The 21845-nt window shown below is 33.3% G+C and overlaps 1 protein-coding gene across 1 annotated transcript in view; it reads right to left on the bottom strand.

Moving 5' to 3' along the window:
- The window catches only part of LOC124366234 (discoidin domain-containing receptor 2-like), a 115189-nt gene that overhangs the window by 46957 nt on the left and 46387 nt on the right, over positions 1–21845 (bottom strand). Inside the window, exon 2 of the mRNA XM_046822630.1 lies at positions 1003–1090. Coding sequence (XP_046678586.1) covers positions 1003–1066 — 64 coding nt within the window. The 5' untranslated portion in view covers positions 1067–1090. The remainder of the gene's footprint in view (positions 1–1002; positions 1091–21845) is intronic.

Below are 21845 nucleotides of genomic sequence, written 5' to 3'. Positions count from 1 at the left end.
GTTTCATTGTTTCCTTTATCACTGGGATTTAAGGAACGGTCAATCTGTTACTCCTTCCTATGTTTCGTTGTTTCCTTTGTCAATGGGATTTAAGGAACAATCAATCTGAGTTTATAGTGGGATAACAGGACACCTATCACAATTTTAAATAATTGTAGAAGTACAAGATGTAGCAGGATTTAAGGACTATAGTAATCAATCTGAGATCATAGCGGGACTACACAGGGCTCTTATATTCATTCTAAAATATTATGCATCTGATCATTGCCTGAGACATGAAGAAGTATAGGATGTAGCAAGATTTAAGGACTAGATTAATGAATCTGAGATCATAGTTGGACTGCAAATGATACTTAATTTCATTATATATAGACATTTTTCTTTACATTCATCTGATCATTGCCTGTAGTTTGAAAGTTTGGAAAAAGCAGCAGTATGAGGTATAGTTAATTTGAGATCATAGTAAGACTACACTGGGATCTCACACTATTTAACATAACTAGTTATCTGATCATTGCCTGTAGTTTGAAAGTTTGGAAAAAGCAGCAGTATGAGGAATAGTTAATTTGAGATCATAGTAAGACAACACTGGGATCTCACACTATTTAACATAAATAGTTATCTGATTATTGCCTGTAGTTTGAAAGTTTGGAAAAAGCAGCAGTATGAGGAATAGTTAATTTGAGATCATAGTAAGACTACACTGGGATCTCACACTATTTAACATAAATAGTTATCTGATTATTGCCTGTAGTTTGAAAGTTTGGAAAAAGCAGCAGTATGAGGAATAGTTAATTTGAGATCATAGTAAGACTACACTGGGATCTCACACTATTTAACATAAATAGTTATCTGCCAGTGTGTAAGGTGCTGCCAGTGTTAGCCTATTATCAAGTATCAAGCATGGGTTTTGATGGTAAAAACAAAGAATAACTTATTCTGAAAGTTTTTACAAACAGGTAAAATACCAAATTTCAATTAATATAATGAAGGTTTGTTTACCTGTATCAAGAGCTGCCGACTGCGTTGTCAAGACAAGGAAGAGCAGCGCAAGGGCTGACCACATGGCGCATCGTCTACACCATCCCGTCTGTAACAGAGGAACATTGTCAGAGGACTGGACAGAGGAACAGTGAAACAGTCTGATAAAGCTCAAATATAGTGTCACTAACATTATACAACGGAGAACAGCACAAGAGATCAACGAAGCTCTAATCATCTTTATTATACCGTCTTTAACAAGAGGAGTGGTCTGACTAACGAATGTCGGTGAAAGCGTTTGAAATATCACCAAGGGTACCATTGAAAATGTTATAATACGATAATTGAGATGCATAATTTACAAATATTGCTATTATGAAGACAGAACTTGTAAAATATATTATACAATTCAGTGACGATAACACATTTCTTAAACGCAGTATTATAATCGTGTTGTGTACGTGTTATCAATATGTTTATCGTAATGAAGAACAAGGATAAAGGGTTTACAGTGAAATCCAAAACTGTCTTTTAGAATAATATATGTTTAAAAAGAATAATTTAGATTGTTTGACTGTAAATAATGACAGATTATACTGTGAACCTAAGAAGAGAATTGCCTGAAGTTCAATATTTCTCTTGATGGAATAATGTTTCTTGGCGGGTTTCAGTATTATTACTTTAAAAAATATGCAATTGCTTCAAACCATTATAAAAACTTGATAAGTCCAACATTTTTAGTGATCTAGATATAAAACATTCATGCCCATGAAAAATATTGTTCACAAGAGATACCGGGTTAAATTTTAAATTAGTGTAAGACTACAGTATTGAAATATCCATGGTGTAAAAATTAATTTCCTAATTGCAATAAATATTGACATAAACTGAATTCTTTTATGGTACAACAGAAATCTTTAAAATCTCGTGAGCAATGAGCCCTACGTAACAGGACAAGTGTGATATGCTTCTAAAGGGTTACATCAATACCATCTACTAACACTACTAACAGACCGTTACACAATAACGAAATTCACTGTTCACTGATTAAATATTCTCTTTGTTACTATCCCTTGTTATTGTTGCTTTTTATTTTTTTTCTATGGCGTTTGCATTGACAAAGAATCTACTTAGAAGGACATTAGTAGGACATGTGTCTGCACAATATAAGGGACTAGATATTTACTGCCTCTATTTAATCATATAGTATTATTGCCCATTGCGATCAAAGAGTTAACAGAGCTTCTAATCCGTTAAATGCTTATGTAAGATTTTTGCAATTTGCGAAGTATGTTGTAGAATTATACTATTACTGTTGTGCAGAGTAAATTTTGTAGGTAAAAATAGTAAAATATTCCGTGGCCGAGGTTTTATGTGTGTACATACAAAATAATCCCACACACACATCAAATGTTTATTTAAGCTATATCCAATGGTCTGAACAAAAAAAAACATCATCAGTAACCGATAGTCCTGAAAGTAACACACGAAACAAAATGAAGGAAAGTATGTCGCGGAGATTGCTGATTCTCATCGGTGTAGAGACGAATTAGTCTGGTCTGGAATTTGCAAATTGGCGAGGATGGTCGGTGATTGCCGAGGATGTAATGAGGCAGATTAGAGACTAACCCCGCCACGAGGTGTCGCTGATAGCCGATCTTCATTAATGAGAGCACTCGTTATTTCGGTCCTCAGTCATTAAAAATTTGCATTAATCGCTTCTAAACATGCTGTTAATTTCAACGATAAAGGCGCAAACATATTGTTACTAGATTTGATCGCATGTTAAACGCATATGTTGCAAATAATTTATAAGGTATAAATATGTCAGTGTCTAGCCCTAGGCCTATTGAGCTGTGATGATGAAATTGTTTTTAAACATAATTGAGACGAAGGTTAATAATAATATTAAGTTAACTCTGTAGTGACACTCACGTGTTATTCGGTACTACCTAAAATTACACGTTTTATAGAAAAATTAATACTTAATGAAATAACATTGCTAGACGTACTTACTTTACTTTATTTAAGTTAATTTTCTTTAAACATTTTTTTGTACTTTTCATTGTGTGGTTAAATTATACAATAATACGACTATAGATTTATCAATAGACGTATACGTTTGTTTGGAGCAATTACTATCACTATAAATATTCCATTAAGTACTATATACCACATGTAATGAAATATACATATCAACAATTTTCCACGTCCTGTATTGAACTTGCTATCAAACTTGCCATATAAATTATGAATGGTGCAAACTGTATAAGCAATAAACCACTATTTATTATGGTAAAATAAAATAATTATTTTAGAAAATTTTACAAAAATTCTGGTCCTTATACTACGTTTGACATAATTTTGGTGCTCAACTACTGGCACTAAGTACTTTGGTGATGAGTCTCAGTTTGATAACGCAGGAATTAAAATTTAACTTAAACAACTAAAATAGAATAATCAGCCTTGTTTCAATGACATATGTAATATTCAGATAATGCATTTACATTGACGTAATTTTGAATAAATATCAACAGAAATTATTAACAATGCAAATTTACAAGTATGAACTAGCAAAGCATGCTCATAGATTATATGAACATCTAGTGAAAATATACTATTTCAAGTAATTCTAAACGGAGTGTTGAAGAAATAATAGTTTAACGAAATTGTGTTACAATATTATAACCGTTACACTGGGACCACCACAGGTAGTTCGGCGTCCACTGACGTCTCACAATCGATATAGGGCCAGGGCAAGGTCATAGGTCACGTCACTGAAGCTTGTGTTGCCATACTCATGTCCACAGTGTAGAGGCCTACTCCAGATAATCCTATAGATAAGCTTTTAAGATTAAATTAAGCATAATATAGCATTTATCTTATGTAAAAGATATATAAAGTTGATGGTTTTATCGTTCAGTGTGGTTCATATTACTCGTACATAAAGATAAGAACATACACGGTCAAACATCGGAAGCACATAACTGACAGCTCAGAGTGTTAGAATAATTGATTCCAGGTCGCCATTCACTCATTATCAATTTAATATGGTGTATAGATTAACTTCAACAAAAGCCTTATGATTTTTTAACACATTAACACAGGGCAGATTTAAACTTCTATTTCAGATTCAAAATGTCCATTTCACTTTTGGGCAAAATAACGATGGCAAATGTTTAAAATCCTGTTACTGTTTCAAACAGTTCATCACCAATCATAATGTTTAGACAATGAAATCAGTGGTGCAAGGTTAGGTAAAGTCATTCTCATAATCAGGGACTTGGACTTTTGTACAAAAAAATAAAATAAACACGTTTCAACTAATGCGACAAATTACAAAGTACCATTTTTACAGTAGTGTTTTTTTATAATTTAAATATTATGTTATACTTCATATTGAATTTTATCGACAAACCAAGTAGAAAAAAATTGAATTCGCAAAATTGTAGTATGGCATTTCTAACGTTTTAATACCATTTTCGTTATATTTATAGCACAATACTTTATTATTATTATAATAAAGTATTATATTCGTAGCGTAATAATACATTAATTATTACGCTACGAGTAGGCTATATTATTATTATCGCTTGATTAAACTACGAGCAAAGTATTTTTACTACCAATTAATATTTTTCTCACAAACCTTAAGTTAGACTATAAAACAAGCCTATACTTTCTGTAAGTAGTAATTCTGTTCTGTGTTATATAGTAAACCATTATTAAAATAATTGCACACGAAATTCTTATTAATTAAAATCATACAAAAAATGACTAAAATAATAATTACGTAAAATGTGTCAGAATGAAAATATCTATTTTCCTTATATGTATTATTCATACAGGAAATACGGTTAGGCGACTAATGCTAATACGGACCTGAGATGAAATATGGAGCCATATATTTGTTTGTGCGGGCGATATACAAGAGCGGGAGGAACAAACAAATACATAAACTGCACACTGGACCAATATCGTAATGTATCTATCCCAACACTCTCCGTTGTCTTTGACTTGCTGCTACCGCATTACTGGTTACATGCCTCCCCCCCCCCCTACACCCGCCTAGTGGTTGGATAGCATACTATATTCTTAGGAACAGTGTACCTATTATTGTTAAACATTTTACACCCAAGAAACTACCGATTTCTTTTCTCAATCAAATCCATCTCAGGCTATTAACTAAATATGATAATTTGGACCGAAATGAAAAAAAAAACGGGCTCTAGACGAAGAACAAACTAACACCATACATTTTTTTTTTAAATATATCGACTTTTACATTATTGCTAATTACAGTAGTGATATTTAAACCAACATTAGAAATCACTTAATGTCTGGCTTCCAATTTAGAGTTAAAAAATGGCTCAAATCTATAAATGAAAAAATTACACACCGTCCTTATTCAAGTTTTCAGTTACAACAACTGGACGTTCTAGGTTACTTACTTTCTTGGCACTGAAAGCTGATGTCTCACCAATAATGGTTCACCAAGGCATTATATTAAATTAGAATACAAATCAATTTTAAAATAGAAAATCTGTTTATTCTGCAATCAAATTACTAACAACAAAGAATAAACGCCATATCCAGAACATTCAGACTTGAAGTATTATAATTTTACTTCAAATCAGACTAACAATTCAAAATATAAATAACGAGTTCATGATAGTAAATTTGAATTTGCAAATAATGTTAAGCAAAAAGCACAGCCATATTTGCGTTCTGCAAAGATTTATGGGGGGAAGCTATAAAACAGATTTACAGCAGTTTCAAAGGGTTCGGTCGAAGCCAAAATATATTCTTATATATTCAGGTTTCACAGTTTGCTTTGAAGAAGAAAACATTTCCGTTCCCTCAGTGATTATCCAGTGAGTTATAATTAAAGGATAAATCAACGCCACGCGCGTGGGGTATGCCGGAACCTCAGCCGCCAAGAGCAACACTGTCAGCTTGAGTCGCGGCCAAAACCAACGGGTTGTCTTCTCAAGTAGCTCCTTTACAGAAACTAAATTAATAAGAACTTTCACAAATGTATTTAAGTTCTTTCACTCTTAACTGTTAATAATTTAATGTATTTATAGCCTCAACTTTCGTTACAAGTTTAATTCAAAACAATCTAGACATTGGAAAACTAATGAAACGACATTGACAACAGAATGTAGAGTTATGTAAATCATGTGGAGAACATATAAATACATCGGTTATATACGACTTCAAAGATTTCATGGTTTTTGATTTTGTTAGACTTTGGAAAATAGCATACTGTTAATACACAAGACATTAAAAATAAATATTTTCATATAAGATACAATCTTTTCTAAATCTGAAATACAATGAGTAGGCTTGACACGATTCTTTAATTTAAATCCATTGCAATTAAATTTTCAAGTTAGCACTTACATAATTTATTCTTTCCACTATTCTAGAAAATGAGTATGGTTAATTTATTCATGGGTTTCCATAATCATGAAAAGTAGTTCTGATGCTAATCCTTATATTAACCTGGGAATATTATAAGTATGGGAAAAAGCAAAAAGATGGTGAACCATAGAGAACAGGTTACAATGAGGTATAAGATTTACTTAAGTTATGCTTTCCAAACAATTGACTGAAGTATAGTCTCATATTCGGAGAGTATCACAAACCCCACTCCTCCAACCACCCCACCATCACCATCATCTTTGACGAGTGAATGTTTACGGGGAAGGTATAAGCGAGTCCTTTGGGAACGGCACTCTATATATATATTTATTTTCTTCCACCTTTCTTATTCTTTCAGAGTTCCTCAGTTTCGATAGGCTTCTCTGTCTGAGTTTCATATTGGTAATATTGGAAGTTTCATCCTATACCTTAAACTTATGTATAACCTATACAAATATGGCAGAGGAGAACTTATCAATCTGTATTATGCATGTATTGGAGTGATTACGAATGCCTTGTTTACTTTCGTTACCATATAGATTCAACAATCGTTTAATTAAGGTTAGGCCAATTACTAGATACATACAGTTTACCATTTAGGTACTGGTTGATGGTATTGACTAATAACCAATTTATGAGCTCAATTCTCAATTATCATTGTCACCGGTAATGCTTTACGGCGGTCAATGTTGCCTTAAAAAGATAAGAAAAAACGTTACGTATTATAGCCTCACATTTAGGATTTGCACAAAGAAAATGAGTAATGTACAAAGAACAACCAGTTCTTGTTCTGTGGAAAGAAAGTAGTACCAGAAGGTATAGGTAAATGTAGTTACTGATGAGGCCATTGCGTGTAAACAAGCTCTTCACCCCCTCCCCCACACCCCCCTCAACAGACATGAAGGGAAATGGAATCAAGCCCTTCCCGCCGCATGCGGTCGCTGTGTTTCTCCCTCTATCTTCAGGCCACCTGGGGAACCTACTTGTGGTGGAGAAATGAGAATTGAAATCATAATGGGATGAATGCTATAAACATATAATGGAACTTCATAATTAATTATTGGTTAACAGATAATTACACTATGTTTATAATGATTTTCATTACAATACAATGTTTCTGTGTGAATCTTATATGTACATGGATTAATTACTATTTAACAAATTTATGTAGAAAAAGACCGATTTCATATACAGATTTACATAATTATTTTATTACAGATTCACATAGCCAAAATATTGACGTAGTCTTCCTTATTTATCACTAATACTTTAATACCTTCCAGATAGAGTACAGGTCGCGGGCAGTGTAAATACTGAATTGGAAATCAGGAACTACACACAAAGTTATCGCTATAACTGTGTATGCGATAGGTTATAAAGTAAAAATAAATCCATTGTGTGTGTGTGTGTGTGTGTGTGTGTGTGTGTGTGTGTGTGTGTGTGTGTGTGTGTGTGTGTGTGTGTGTGTGTGTGTGTGTTGTGTGTTGGTGTGTGTGTGTGTGTGTGTGTGTGTGTGTGTGTGTGTGTGTGTGTGTGTGTGTGTGTGTGTGTGTGTGTGTGTGTGTGTGTGTGTGTGTGTGTGTGTGTGTGTGTAAAGGTTAAACTAATGTGCGTTTATAGGCTGGGCGTTTAGCGTAGCCTCCCCCGCGAGTTACTGATGAACGAAATCTCATCTTTGTCTGTCTGTACGCTTGCTTGATAAGTGTCAAACGAGTTGACAGAGAGGGTTGAAGTTTGGGTAAAACTCTACCTCTGCCAACTCTACATCGCTATTGAAAATGGCAAACATTGGTCGTGATCGGAGTCTTGATGTCTACTTGTTAAAAAGCAACTGATTACATTGTTCTTGTGGATAAGTAAGTTGGTAACGATAAAACACAGTACAAACAGTTTAGTAAACTGAGTATATTGTAAATTTTATTGTTTTTCTATAACTTATCAACACACTTGCACACGACACCTTCTTTGTTGGGCTAATTGATCTGATACAAGGCTTCACCAATTTAGTATAAGCTGCAACGCATCTTCATAGCAAGCTAAACAGAGAGTATGGTACGCATTTATTGTAATTCGTTACACTTCATTGGAATTATTGTATGAATTTATTTTTAATTAAAGTATGAATTTATATAAACACAAATCTGCTACAGGAACATGCAACCCAGTATCAAGTTCCATCAACCTTGGCTTTCCACATGAATGACACTGAAAGGCTCACATATACAAAAAAGAGACGAATCAGTGACTTAAATTAGAATTCAATAGTAATAAAGCCTAGTCAAGAAACCATTTGGGGGGGGGGGTTCAGACAGCTGATATTTTTTCCGTATTGGACAGAGAGTAAGGCCATTTTCTTCCTTAAGAAGTACAATCAACCCGTTAAAATTGGGACCCCTTTAACTTCGTCTCTGGCTATATCGATATCCTTGGTTATATCGATAAAATTTAGCAATTGCGCACATTACATACATTATATAAATACTATTTTTGAATGTATAATATTAACAAAATTAAAAGCATTGTCCTCGTTCTAGCAGTTTCAATAAACAACAATGGCTAAAAGAGGTGTGTTAAAAGGGAGGTTTAATGTACTGATACTCCCCTCCCCACACTGGTTTTGTTAACTCAGATCATGCTACAGAAAACAATAAACGTAGCAAACGTTGCCAAGAATTAACTTGCCTCCCTTTATAAAAACCTTCCCTTTGAAAGCATAAGGTGGAAAACTTATCGTTATACCATACTGTAGACCACAATCAGAACCAGAACCACAAGATGTTTATCATTAACAGTTTCCGTCGATAGATTTGATTGGATAACTAAAGTGATTAATAACTAAAGTTATAAACGAATAAAAACGAAATACAAAATAACATTGACATCTTTTATCAATCATGCCTTATTATATTAAGCGAATTGTATTCAACAAAATATACTAATGTATAAGACAGATATAAGGAAAATAAAGATTTGGGAAATATTAATTCAGGGCTGAATGCGATTTCTTGTAAAACTTAGTCCTTGAATTTTTTTACAAACCTATGATTTTGCACGCTGGCAGTTGCAAACATCCATCAGAATAATATTTTTACATTAACTATTGAAGGTTCCTCGTTATATCATAGTGTTTATTAAAGATCTATTCTATTGTTGTTAGTACGAATACATTTTCATCGCTAATTTAATCAGGAAAACAAATAAATTATATCAAATTCGTGTTTACACCAAAATGCAAGAGACTACTTTTAATATAAATATTGATGTTACGTATCGGCTTTCTTTTTACAATTCAATCTGCCGCGAGGGCAAATCATGAGATATGTCTTTGTTTCTCGGAATGTAACGGATTGAAGTTCTAAGATAATATGAGTAGTTTTTCTATCTGTCCTCAAAATCATGTTTACTAAAGACTTTAAAATCTTTGTTATTTTTATCTAACTGGTAACAAGTAAGCGTAATACTAAATTTTGTATTGTGTAATATAAATGACTGTAATTTAAATTTAACTTGATAAATTACCAGTAAACACTTTTATTTTATGCCTTGAAGCCATTCTTTAAGTTTGGTAACGAAAATTTTAGATAAAACTCGAAAGGTTGCATATATATCTATTGCACCACGAATCCCTGGTGGAAGCGTGATAATTAACTAATGACGGAAACTTCGACATCATCTTTGAAAGTAAAACGCCGTGGAATAATCCACCGTTTATTTTAAATTCGGGGATTTTGATATAAAACTTTACTCAAACTAGTTACATTCTAATTTTTGTTGAAAAGTTGCATCCAATTAAAATAAAGAATAATAATAAGTAAGTGCAGGAGATACAGCTATCATGGAAAACAGAATTTATACTTTATTATTTTAGATTGTTATAAAAGATAGCAGAATAAGAACGGAGTTGAGGCTAATGAGTCGAAACTCGCTGATCGAGAAATAATGAGCCTCGGTGACCTAGTTCCCTGCACCTTGATATAAACATAATGATTCCCCGGCAATATACTACAATGATCTGCTAGAAGAGTATTCAACAATTCACCTCTCTGCCGTATACAATAGATCTCGCTAATGAGCTACACCGATCAACCGAACCTGCGTCGTAATATTTAACTCATCTTGGGGCAATGTACAACCCCAAACATTGATTGATTACTTAGATGTAAGGTAATATTGGGATTCAGTAACTCACAATTGATGTGATATGATGGATTATACAAATCTTAATAATAAAATCAATGTCTAATATATAAAGAGATTAAAACATATTCCTTGAAATATTATGTTTAACTGTCAGCAAGCGTGACATTTTATGTACACTTCTAGCTGTACAAGTCAAATGTTATAATGTTTAACGTAAAACCTTTTAAATAACTTGCTCAGATTTTTTCCTTTTTTACTGATTCAAAGTACTCAATAGTGGTGAGTTTTGTAACGAATTACCTAACAAGCTTTTGGAAAATATTTTTAAAGACCTTTCAAATGATCTGATTTTTGAATACATGAAAATCACTTAAATGTGCAGAATATTACATGTACTCTATACCTTAGGTAACAAACGTACTTTAGGATGCTTAACAATTTCCCTGGGCTTAGAGTAAATTCATAGCATTTTCAGATTTAAAGTAACACAGGTTATTTTATACTCTACAAACCAACAACGGTTTAGGAAATTTACAGATTTTCTGGCTTTCAAATAAATAAATAAATAAATATATATATAATATATATATATATATATATATATATAAACTGCATATGTATAGCACCAAAGGCATGTTTATGCCGTACGTATGTACTATAAATAACAAAGAAAAACACTATGTTTACGGTTTTCTTTATAAAAGGTAGCTTATTGAGAACTAGAATAAAATAATAAGCTGTATAAACAAGTATGGTTTTAAGTAAAAATTGGAGATATTTAACTGGAATTTTAAAATTAAAGAAAATTATAGAATCTTAAAGTTTAACTAAATCATATACTCCCTGCACTATTTGTTTTAATATTTAATTTCACAGTCGAAAGAATTAGTGATTCATGATTCTATGAACTAAATGTAAAATGTATAATAGTTATAAACTCTTTCAGTTACTTTGATCGTTCACAGGGCATGCACATTGATTTTTTTACATCACGAATAGGCTGTAGAATACGATAATTGCCTTTCAATAATATGCTAAGGATGTGACTGGCCTGTATATTAAGCTTATATTACTCCTTGAGTTTACTATGGTAACTAGATCTTAAACAAGTACTAGCACGAGGAATTACTCTAACCTTTACACCAAAGGCCAACAAATACATAGTTATTTATGTTGAATATATTGTACGGTGAGCTCGAAGGAGGGGTTGTTCTTTTATAATCGAATAAAGAATTATTGTTGGAGCTGATACGTTTCGTGATATGATAATCGCGTGTAAATAAAGGCTTTCGCCTTACGTCGCGTCGCCAAGCGGGATAACTTCCCATTCCGTTGGGACACGACGTGTTATAGCGTCACGCTAACCTGGGCAGCTTATATAGGTTCATACCACAATGGCGTACTATTCCTTCTTATACAACTGTGTGGGGTATACAAAACTTAACATCTGTACCAAATACTAACATAATAGCCGTCATAATGCATTAAAATCTAACAAAATTATCCACACAATTGTAATGAAGGTATTAAAGGATTTAATCATTAACATATTTAAATCATAAATAAAAACATGTAATCAACACTAAAGGAGATGTAGGAAAATATAGTTTGGTGGAGATATGGCATGTACATATAATTTTTAAATACTTATAATGCACATTTTCTTTGTGAGAAAAGAAATATCTGTACTTAGTTTAACATTTAATATTGCTGTGATAAAATATAAATATCGTGTATACAACTTATATATGTACTACTTGTAATTATACATTCAACAGATTGGAACTAAAAACGCATTATATCTGCCTCATCTGAATATCAACAACAATGAATAGAGAGTCTCGTTTACTCACTTTATATAGATGACTTATTTGATTTATTTTACATTCCCGAATCTGGAAAAGGGCTCTGTTAAGTGAAACTTTTCGGTTTTAAGTTTAACCAATTCCCGTTGTTTATACGGATTATGGAAGAGAAGATTTAAGAGGGGCAGAGTTTGGCAGGGCGCCTGCCAGAGCGTATTGTTTTACTGAACTTCTGCGTTTCAAGTAACAAAACATGTTAGGGGGAGGTTGGAGGATTCTCCACCCCCTCACCTGACTCATAGACATATGATACAATAACATGTACCACCGCACCAACAATGTCAAAAATAACAGTTTTAATGATTTTATTTTGTACGTAGACAATTAGGTTGGGTTATGAAATATTTGTGTAGATGATAATTTAATAAACTACAAGATGTTTGTAAACTCTTTATATTTAAATTATACTTAAGTGCTAGTGTCATAAACATTTCCGAATAAGTAGTATCGAAAAGATACTAACATAGTAATCATTAATCAAGAAAGACCAATTCAGCAAAACTATATTCCAAAAGTATTTAGTATATATTCAATTCTTTCTGAAAACCACATGTACAACAAATATTGCAAAAGTTCTCCAGTTTTAATTACACACTAATATTCTCAATATATTTCCTTAAGGCAAGCATTTCCGGAAATACTCCAAAACGTTTTGTATCTTTCAGTACTAAATAATTTTCACAGTGCATTTTCACTTTTTCTTTAGGTCAGAAGTGTACGGAAAATATATTTTAAAATAATTTCTAGTTTTTTACCCCTCAGTAACGTTTCTATTATACTTTAACTTTGTCAGGAATTGCAGAATTAAGCATGTATTTAAAAATGTTTTTCAGCTCCCATATCTTAATATATTTTCGCTTTTCAGGAAAGGTACATCAATATTTACGGCAAATATTCTCAAAAGATCTCCAGCTTTCACCATTTACTAATGTTTTCAGTATTGTTTCACTTTTTCAGGAAAAGTAGAAAATTACAGCAAATATTTCAAAACGTTTTCAGTTCCATCACTCAGTAAGTTCTCAGTCAGTACATTTTAACTTCTTTCAGGAGGGGCTGAAGTTTACAACAAATAAATTCGTCCAACGCACAACAGAGGTGAAAGAATAATGTCCCTTTTGTCCGGAGTCCGTTTTAATTAAAAGGTGAATTAACAAGGCTGATAATGGCCAGAGAGATAGCGGCGGGGAGGGTTGCAATCTACACACAGATGGAAATGTTTCACGTTTATTTGTGAAAAACGTTCGAGTAATTAATACAATGGAGACCTTCTTTCGTGGGTATGCGTATATTCACCAAAATTCCTTGTTATTAAACCAACAACGTCGACGTTTTAATACCAAAGATATTACTTTTTAAACTAATTACCGCACTTGCATTACGTGCATAAAATAACAAATGTAAAATGTGATCTAACCATCACTAGACGACAAAAGTAATTACTTTACTTGCGTCGGAATTATGTTATTAAAGCAAGTTTTATCACATGTTACTTGATTAGCGAAATCCCGAGTATACCTGTATTACTATCACGGAGTAGAAATCAGGTTTATGTCAAGACAATTTTTAATGATCATGCCAATAGATGGTATAAGTGATTGTACGTTAAACAGTACAAACCTAATGCATCACAACTAAAATAATTACACTTGAAAGTTTAAAAATGTCCTACAGCCAAATCAGATGACAGTTTAAAATGCGAGACACAAGATACATGCATTGAAGTGAGAATGTTCAGTAATTTAACATGTTCATAAAGCTCCCTGAGTATTTATATTGTTGATGCTGACAATGCAGGACATCGTGGCAGTCATCGATCCAGGTTATAACTAAAACCTAATTTCCAGTTGACAACCGCGGCAATACGTTGCTCACATAATTAAATAGTTGAAATATTTCGGTCTCGCTGTGGTGAGCCATGTTTGGCCATCGGATTTATGTATTGATTTAACAATCAATACATAAATTATATTAAGCCAAATACGAAATACGAATTCAAGTGTTGAGTGTAAATAAAGCAGGCTACAAAATGAAGAAATATTTTTGATTCAGTTATAACAATAGAATTCATTTATTGACTTGAATACAATGATATCTGGATTAAAACTATAGAATCGGTCTACACTACAAGTGGTTGAGGGTTAAACATTGTACGCAATTATAACAACAAAATTGTAATTTAGATTAAAATATACGTTCACGGCTTTTTAGCAACAAATATCTCTCTCGGGGTCCGGTCCCGTGTTATGCAGTTGCTAAAGATTAAAAACTATCGAACTAGAGATAACTTCTAATTGTAGAAAAATTGTGATAAAGAAACCGTATTGATCACTGTTGGTCATTGATCGATGGTTGAGGAAGCTTCAGCCAATCACGATCACACTCTGGTCCTGTCGACTCACGTTTACAAACGGATGCGTATTATTGGCAGTTTCGGTTTAGGGTATATTGACTGAATATGGCTCTCCACAGTGTCACCAAGGCTGAAATATTTCAAGAATTCAACGTGTATTTAATACTTGGGCACATTGTTGAGGGGGGGGGGAGTAAAATTTGGTGTTAGTTAAATTACAATGTTATTCGGCTTAAGACAATTGGACTTGCTGAGGCAAGTATAATTGATCTTAACTATGTCTTCATTCGTTCATACAGCCTTTTGATAAGGAGTAGCCAACTAACATCCATAACGTAGATGTAGTGATACAGAAATATAATTCATTTCAGCTTAAATTTCAAGCAACGTAATACAAAGTTTAATGACAAACAAACATGTTTTCTCCGTCTGAATTAGAAGTTAGACGATTTTCGTCCCGCAAACGAAAATCCACCTCCCCTTGTAGTAGTTCGGGATTTAAGACCAGGGAAGCGGTGGGAATGTCTCAGGAGACGACGGAAGTGTAATAAATTTGACGCACAGACTCTACCTCTTGATATAGACTTACGCTATGGAAGCTGTAGAGGTAAACTCAACATGTTAAAAAAATTACTGCCTAACCGTAAATGAAAACATTACATAAATACACTTTGAAGCATGTTTTAGGTAAACTGAAAATCCAAAATAAGCAATCTCCTGATCTTTAAGACTAATTTACTCATAACACAATAAACTACAAAACTGTAATAATTGGAAATATTTAGTAATTGTTAGTTAAACAAAATGATGACAAAAGAAGATGGGTGGAATATGGCATTCTTTACAAACCAATGCTAACTATAACTAAGCTCATGCCTAAGAGATTGCTCGTAAGGAAATCTAAGCGTAATTTGAGAACAAATAATTAACTCACATTTAGTACATATGGAATTTACGCAAATGTCTATAGTAACGTTGAAATTTCTAAAAGACATGATGTTATTTTTTAAAATTCCTAAACATGATTAATCTAATTTCTAAAATACTTGTTTTTTAATTATAAATGATTAATTTTTTTAATTTTTTAGGTTTACGCAGGTGGTATCATGACTATGATTAAAACTTTTAGATTTAAAAATGTTAAAATATTGTAAACACAATTAATTACAATTTTTCAATGCTTTGGCCGGTTTGAATAAAGTTTTAATCACAATCAACTTCGTCTCTGGCCAGACTCATTGCGAACGGATATGTTGTAAATTACTGTATATTGTTAACATTATTTTCGTGTTAATTAGATATGGTAACGATATTGCCGTAGATTTATGAGAGAACCCTCATTTTAAATTTAGTATACTCAATAAGTATCGAAGATGTTTTTAGATTTTCATATTTGTATTGGTGGTTCAGAGAAAAATCTCATTATTTTTTAACTGTATAGTTTAATACTCAAAAAGTATACACTCTACAAGAAAAACTAAACAGAGTTTGGGTGCGTATTTGTCATACCTTTAAACTTAGACATCTTTTATAAGTATTTTATATACGACAAAAAAAGGGCGTAGACATGTTTGTAATTTAACACTGTTCTTACGTGGTATATAGCTCTGTATTCTCGTCCTGAACTCCCTTGGGTTCCTTATGATGTGAGATAGAGTATTAAACTACGTATTGCCAGTACTGGAAAATAGTCCTTCGTCCTCCTTAGTCCACAGTAAGGGATGTTTATATTTTGGTTCCAATGAGCATGGGTGTGCTCTTTTGGTGGATAGATAGTCTTCATGATCTTGACATGTAAAAAACTTAGATACACGTAATGACTCGTAATAGCTTAAGGCGGTTGTTATTCTTAATTATATTTTCTGCAGAAGATTTTTTTCTAAAAGATGAATTTTTAATGTCCTATCTTTTTAATGTCTAGTCATTCTTTGCATGTGAGAAAGATAGCCCAGTTTTGGACATTCGTCAATTTTTGTTGAGTGAAAAGTTAGGAATACGTCAATCTATATTTCAGACGTTGAAGTGAAGACCAGATCTGACCCAATATAAAAGATTAAGGAGATTTTAAGTTGCAGTTCCCATGAATCACTTAATAGATTCCTTGAGACAAAACAAAGCGAGTTAATCATTGGCGTGATTGAACTGAAACCTAATAAATCAACGAACCACTGAGAATCACGATTGCTACTGGGTGTCCCCACCCCGTCCCCAGATGTCCAAGATGAGACTGACGCCGACCCCAGACAACCAGGACGGCACTGGGGTGAGGGTGGGTGTGAGTGTGGTGCCACCGCTACTAGTCAACAGTAAGCACCGTATTTATGGACCATACCGTCTGCAGCTCAGCACTTCCTTTAATTGGTGCACTCATCACTAATTTCACTCTTTCGATAGTACAGCACGACCACAACACTAAAAAACGTGCTGAGAAGTTCTAAACAGTCGCAGCCTATATTGCACGTTACCAAGCTGTTTTAATATTACGATAAAAAACAATTAATATTATTCATAAGACTCACTGCTTCGCAAGAATGCGCGTGATCCGTCTTACCTGTAACAGAAATTGTTAAATGAATTATGATATTAAATTCCTGGCGTCAGGGGGACGAACACAATGAGAACAATGTTAACACTAATTCCAGTGACGACATTAAATCTCGTCATACGCATATTATATTGTTAATTTTGAAATCAATTAAAACTGAAGTAAATATATTTGTATGAGAACTTATGAATGGATATCTAAAGTAACTGTTTGTAAGAGAAGCCACCCCATATAAAAGAATTCAATTTTGAGGGTGATAAATAATAGGCGGCCCTTTCTCTCACCCCGTATGTCATATGTTCAGCTGTCAAGGGTCACACACGGCTTGTCCGGACGCACAGAAGGGGAAACTTTTGTATCACACCCCGTCACTCAAGAATGAATTCCAGACATATCTTGGGATTAGATTTCGATTGTACCCACTGGAAGCGATGATGGAATAAAAATAATGTTACGTTCATCCTTTTGATATGCACTTAGTTCGCATGTGCCGACGGTACACTACACTAGTGGATATATATTTTCAAAACTAATCTTTATCTTTCCCCCATTTCCTAGGCTGAATACAATTTTAAGTCCTACGAAAACAGTTACTGTTTTTATACTCTTCACTATTAGATGGTATCCACGGTTTTTAGTCTACCACAACCCTATTTTATTCAACTCCTCAATTTTCACACGCAGTGACAGCAAGCTCCATATACGGCATTAGTTAAAACTTTTGTGAGTAATATTTGAAATAGTAATTGTTTTTTTAATTGTGGTAATTTTAACCATCAATTTTTCCTTTGCTGTAAATTTAGTACGAGGTCTAAAATTGTGTCAACTTGAAAACAAAAAAATGTATTAATTTATATGTATAAATTTATGACACATGCTAAGAACTGTACACAAAAAACTATCTGAACTCGTATTACATCAAATTTACTTTGAAAACGTTTGAGTACCAAGTCTGTTTTATCCTGTTGAGACGCAGAAACTATGTCAGACATGGAACACAGTATGGCGGTATCCAGATACACCCCCTGCATACCTCCACGTGTCTGAGTGGCAGGACTCATCCCAGGACCTCCTCGGCTGACAGGAATAAATATGACATTTGAGCCGACATCCCTGTCTGCCCGCATGGAGCTGTGCCACAGCCTGTCAGCCGTTCAACAGGATATGCATAAAGCATATTATAGGGATTATTTACCATACAATATAACAGGTTAATAGCGATCTCTTTGTTACAAGAGCTACAATTTTTGAAACTATCTGATATGACAAAGCTGATTGCCCAACAGAAGCCTACTTTGCAATTTTGAGTTATTAACCATTTAGTAAAAATCACTAAATTTACTATAGGCTAAACAACAATAATTATATTACATTTACACTTTATATTATTTAGCGCAAATAATTACCATAAAAAATATAACTTGCGTAGGGACAAGCACCATGGATTCAAATTTCTAGTGTCTTAATAGGTCAAATTCCTTCTTGTACATTTTCGTTTTACGTCCATCATTACAAAATTTGAAAAATAGACATTTATTCTTATTCAATATATAAAAGAATACACCGTTTTCTATTACCAAACAAATAATAATAAACAAGTGCAAATTATAATAGAACAGGTACTAACTAAAAATAGTATCATTTTATAAAGATATAATTTTGTCAAAGATACAATTTATTTGTTAAAAGATACCATTAATATTTTTATATTTTTCTGTTATATTCTTTAAGAAAATGATTTTAAAGGAAATGCTCAGTTTCCTAGAATTGTAGCCTATTTAGTAATTAGCGACCGACCAATCAAGCTGATACAATTAAACAACTTTAGGATTTCGTGCCTTAAATATTACCTATAAAATTTAAAGAACCAGGTTTCATTGTAAGTTCTTTTGTTTTTTCCTCTCAAATAGCGGAATGGTGTTTGTGTTCTACCGTGAAAGGGCTCTAAACTTAAAGCCGGGTTACTAATTACATATTCATATGAACTTTTACTAACACATCTCCTTCCTCATGTTACGGGCCAAGGTCATGACTTATATCCGTAGGGAATAGTCCTAACATGCGGTCCCCGATCTAATTATGGCATAATTAATAGGACACGACCTCAAGTCCTATCTAGAAACCATGTAGTAGACACATTTTAGTGTACGGCGTGAACACAGCGGACTAAACGAAGGTGAAATGGAGCTGAACTCAACATTCGCATCGAAAGAGAATGTAATAGTGCTAATTTGTGTCATAAGTATACTTTACCTTAGTTGTTAAATTATTTTACGTAATTGCAATTTGAGAACGAACTTATATCGCAGAGTAAAATGTTATAATATATAAAGATAGTTAAACATTCGATTGAACCACTGCTGACTTTATATATTCCAAACTCAATTAACTTGTATACTGTAATTTTGAATGTATTTGAAAAGTATTTCCATTTAAGACGTGTCTGTGTTTCTCTCACGTAAATTTTGAAAAGAATATTCTTAATAGTCTTACGCAATAATCAAAATAGTAACTAACTAATATAAACGATTTGTTAAAGAAATCTCGATGGTTGGTGATAACCAAGGACGTCTCATAAATACGTAGCTTTTAGCAACGAAGATTTTAAAGCGGAAGTTTATTTGTTTATAAAAGTAAACAAGCATGAAATTTATGGCTATAAAATAGTTTAGAGATCAATGTATATCGAATTCAACAGAGAATGTATCACATGAAATCAACAAGTTTCTTCGCAGCCAAATTCAGTAAGCGGCATCATGAAAACGACCTGAGTTTGATTGTCAGTGAGTTTGATCGAGGAATTGTGAGTGAGTACATGGGCGTTGGGCCCTTTGTTATTGTAACATTGTACGGTGACAAAGGTTTGATTTGCATTTATTATTAGTTGCAAGGGGTGCAGTACAAAGAGACCTCCTGGGATTTTCATTGGGAGTCAGAATCAGGAGTTAACCCTCGGGGTTACATCTAGCAAAGCGGTATCGCTGTAACCGACTGTGATTGGGTGTTATTTATAAACAATGTTTAGCGTAGACCTAAACTAAGTGATGTTTACTCATCCGTAACATGTTCTTTATTCTGCAATCGCAGCGTGTTTAATTTTTATCCTTTACAGTCTCCAGCACATAATGGTTGCTTTTATTTAGGTCGTAACATAAGTGTCAAAAGGTCTTAAGACGCAAAGTTAAGCGTACACAAAAAAATTAAAGACTAAAATGTAGGACGATGAGCATAGTCTAATTCGAAAACAACAAATTATACGACAAAACCAACCATATATCTGTAAGTCAAAACTAGCGAAAATTAACCCAATCAATGTCCCAAGGAACCTACATAATACATGTCGCACAAAAGTAAGAGACAGAGTGTTAAATGTTTATGACGTACAACGGTGGAAAATATCCTTTCAAATTAACAAAATTTAAACAGAGGATGGAGGTAATATCAGATCCACCAAGATACCTGCGTGAGCTCGGTTCATTGAGCTACCGAGGTTAGACTTACTTAACGCACTCTGAAACAGCTAACTCAAGCCTTCGTGTGAGTATTAGAACAGTTCATTAGTGTGGCTAAGTTTATAGATTATGTGTGACGGCTTTGATATAGATAAGCCCACTAAAATAGATAAAGATAAGCACCTCGCATAAACTGACTATATGGAGGGGAAACTCAAAATCTAGATCTACGAGTAACCGACGTGAAGAATCGGGGATGGATAGTTTTTGTGGTTCCAACAGAAGACCAGTTTGTAAAATATGTGGCACCAGTTATAAATATCCCGCCCTCGACTCACCCCAATACGTCACGTCAGTCTAGATGAGGGGTGACTTATCTTTCACATCTAACACATAATCAACATAACAATTTGTGGCATCAGGGGTTTAATTGCACAGCTTTTTCTTTTGAATTTGGTATTAATTCAGTAGAAATCATAATTCAAGGTAAGTTACAAATGTCTTTTATCTTATAAGGTATGAGTTTTTTGAATAAGTTAAAACTCATTGAAATTACTAGTAGTTATAGAACCGGTATGTATGGGTTTAGATTAAATCGTAAAAACTAGAATAAGCTAGACTGATATTTATTTACTACAATCTTAAATATCTTTTAGTCCAATTTATTTTTTTACTATCATATTTCTGATGTAAAGAGTACAGTACATAAATACAAATAAAAGGTGAGAGATATACTAATTAACGGTAAAACTCACGCACTGGGCTCTAGGATTTATAAATTTTAATTCGTATTTATACGAGGTAGGAAGGAATACGCCACACCACGTTTCGCGTAACAGGCTTCGTTGAGGTTTCTTGCAAACTTTCAAACATAGATAATTTCATTCTCGAGATGTCCTGGGGGCAGATAGCAAGTGATACAATCATACAGAAAGAACACTTTTATATCTCTGCTATACAACAATGTTGCCTATTTAGTGATAGATGCAGCTCAACCTAATTCCAAGGTTAAACATGCACCATCATAGAACTCACTCTTGTCTATGTAGAAATTAAGTAAAGTTGATGCAGGATTTAAAGTCTAC

This window comes from Homalodisca vitripennis, chromosome 1 (assembly GCF_021130785.1).
Source record: "Homalodisca vitripennis isolate AUS2020 chromosome 1, UT_GWSS_2.1, whole genome shotgun sequence".
Taxonomy (NCBI): Eukaryota; Metazoa; Arthropoda; class Insecta; order Hemiptera; family Cicadellidae; genus Homalodisca; species Homalodisca vitripennis.
Note: the sequence above shows the minus strand (reverse complement) of the source record. Positions and strands in the feature narration are given on the sequence as shown.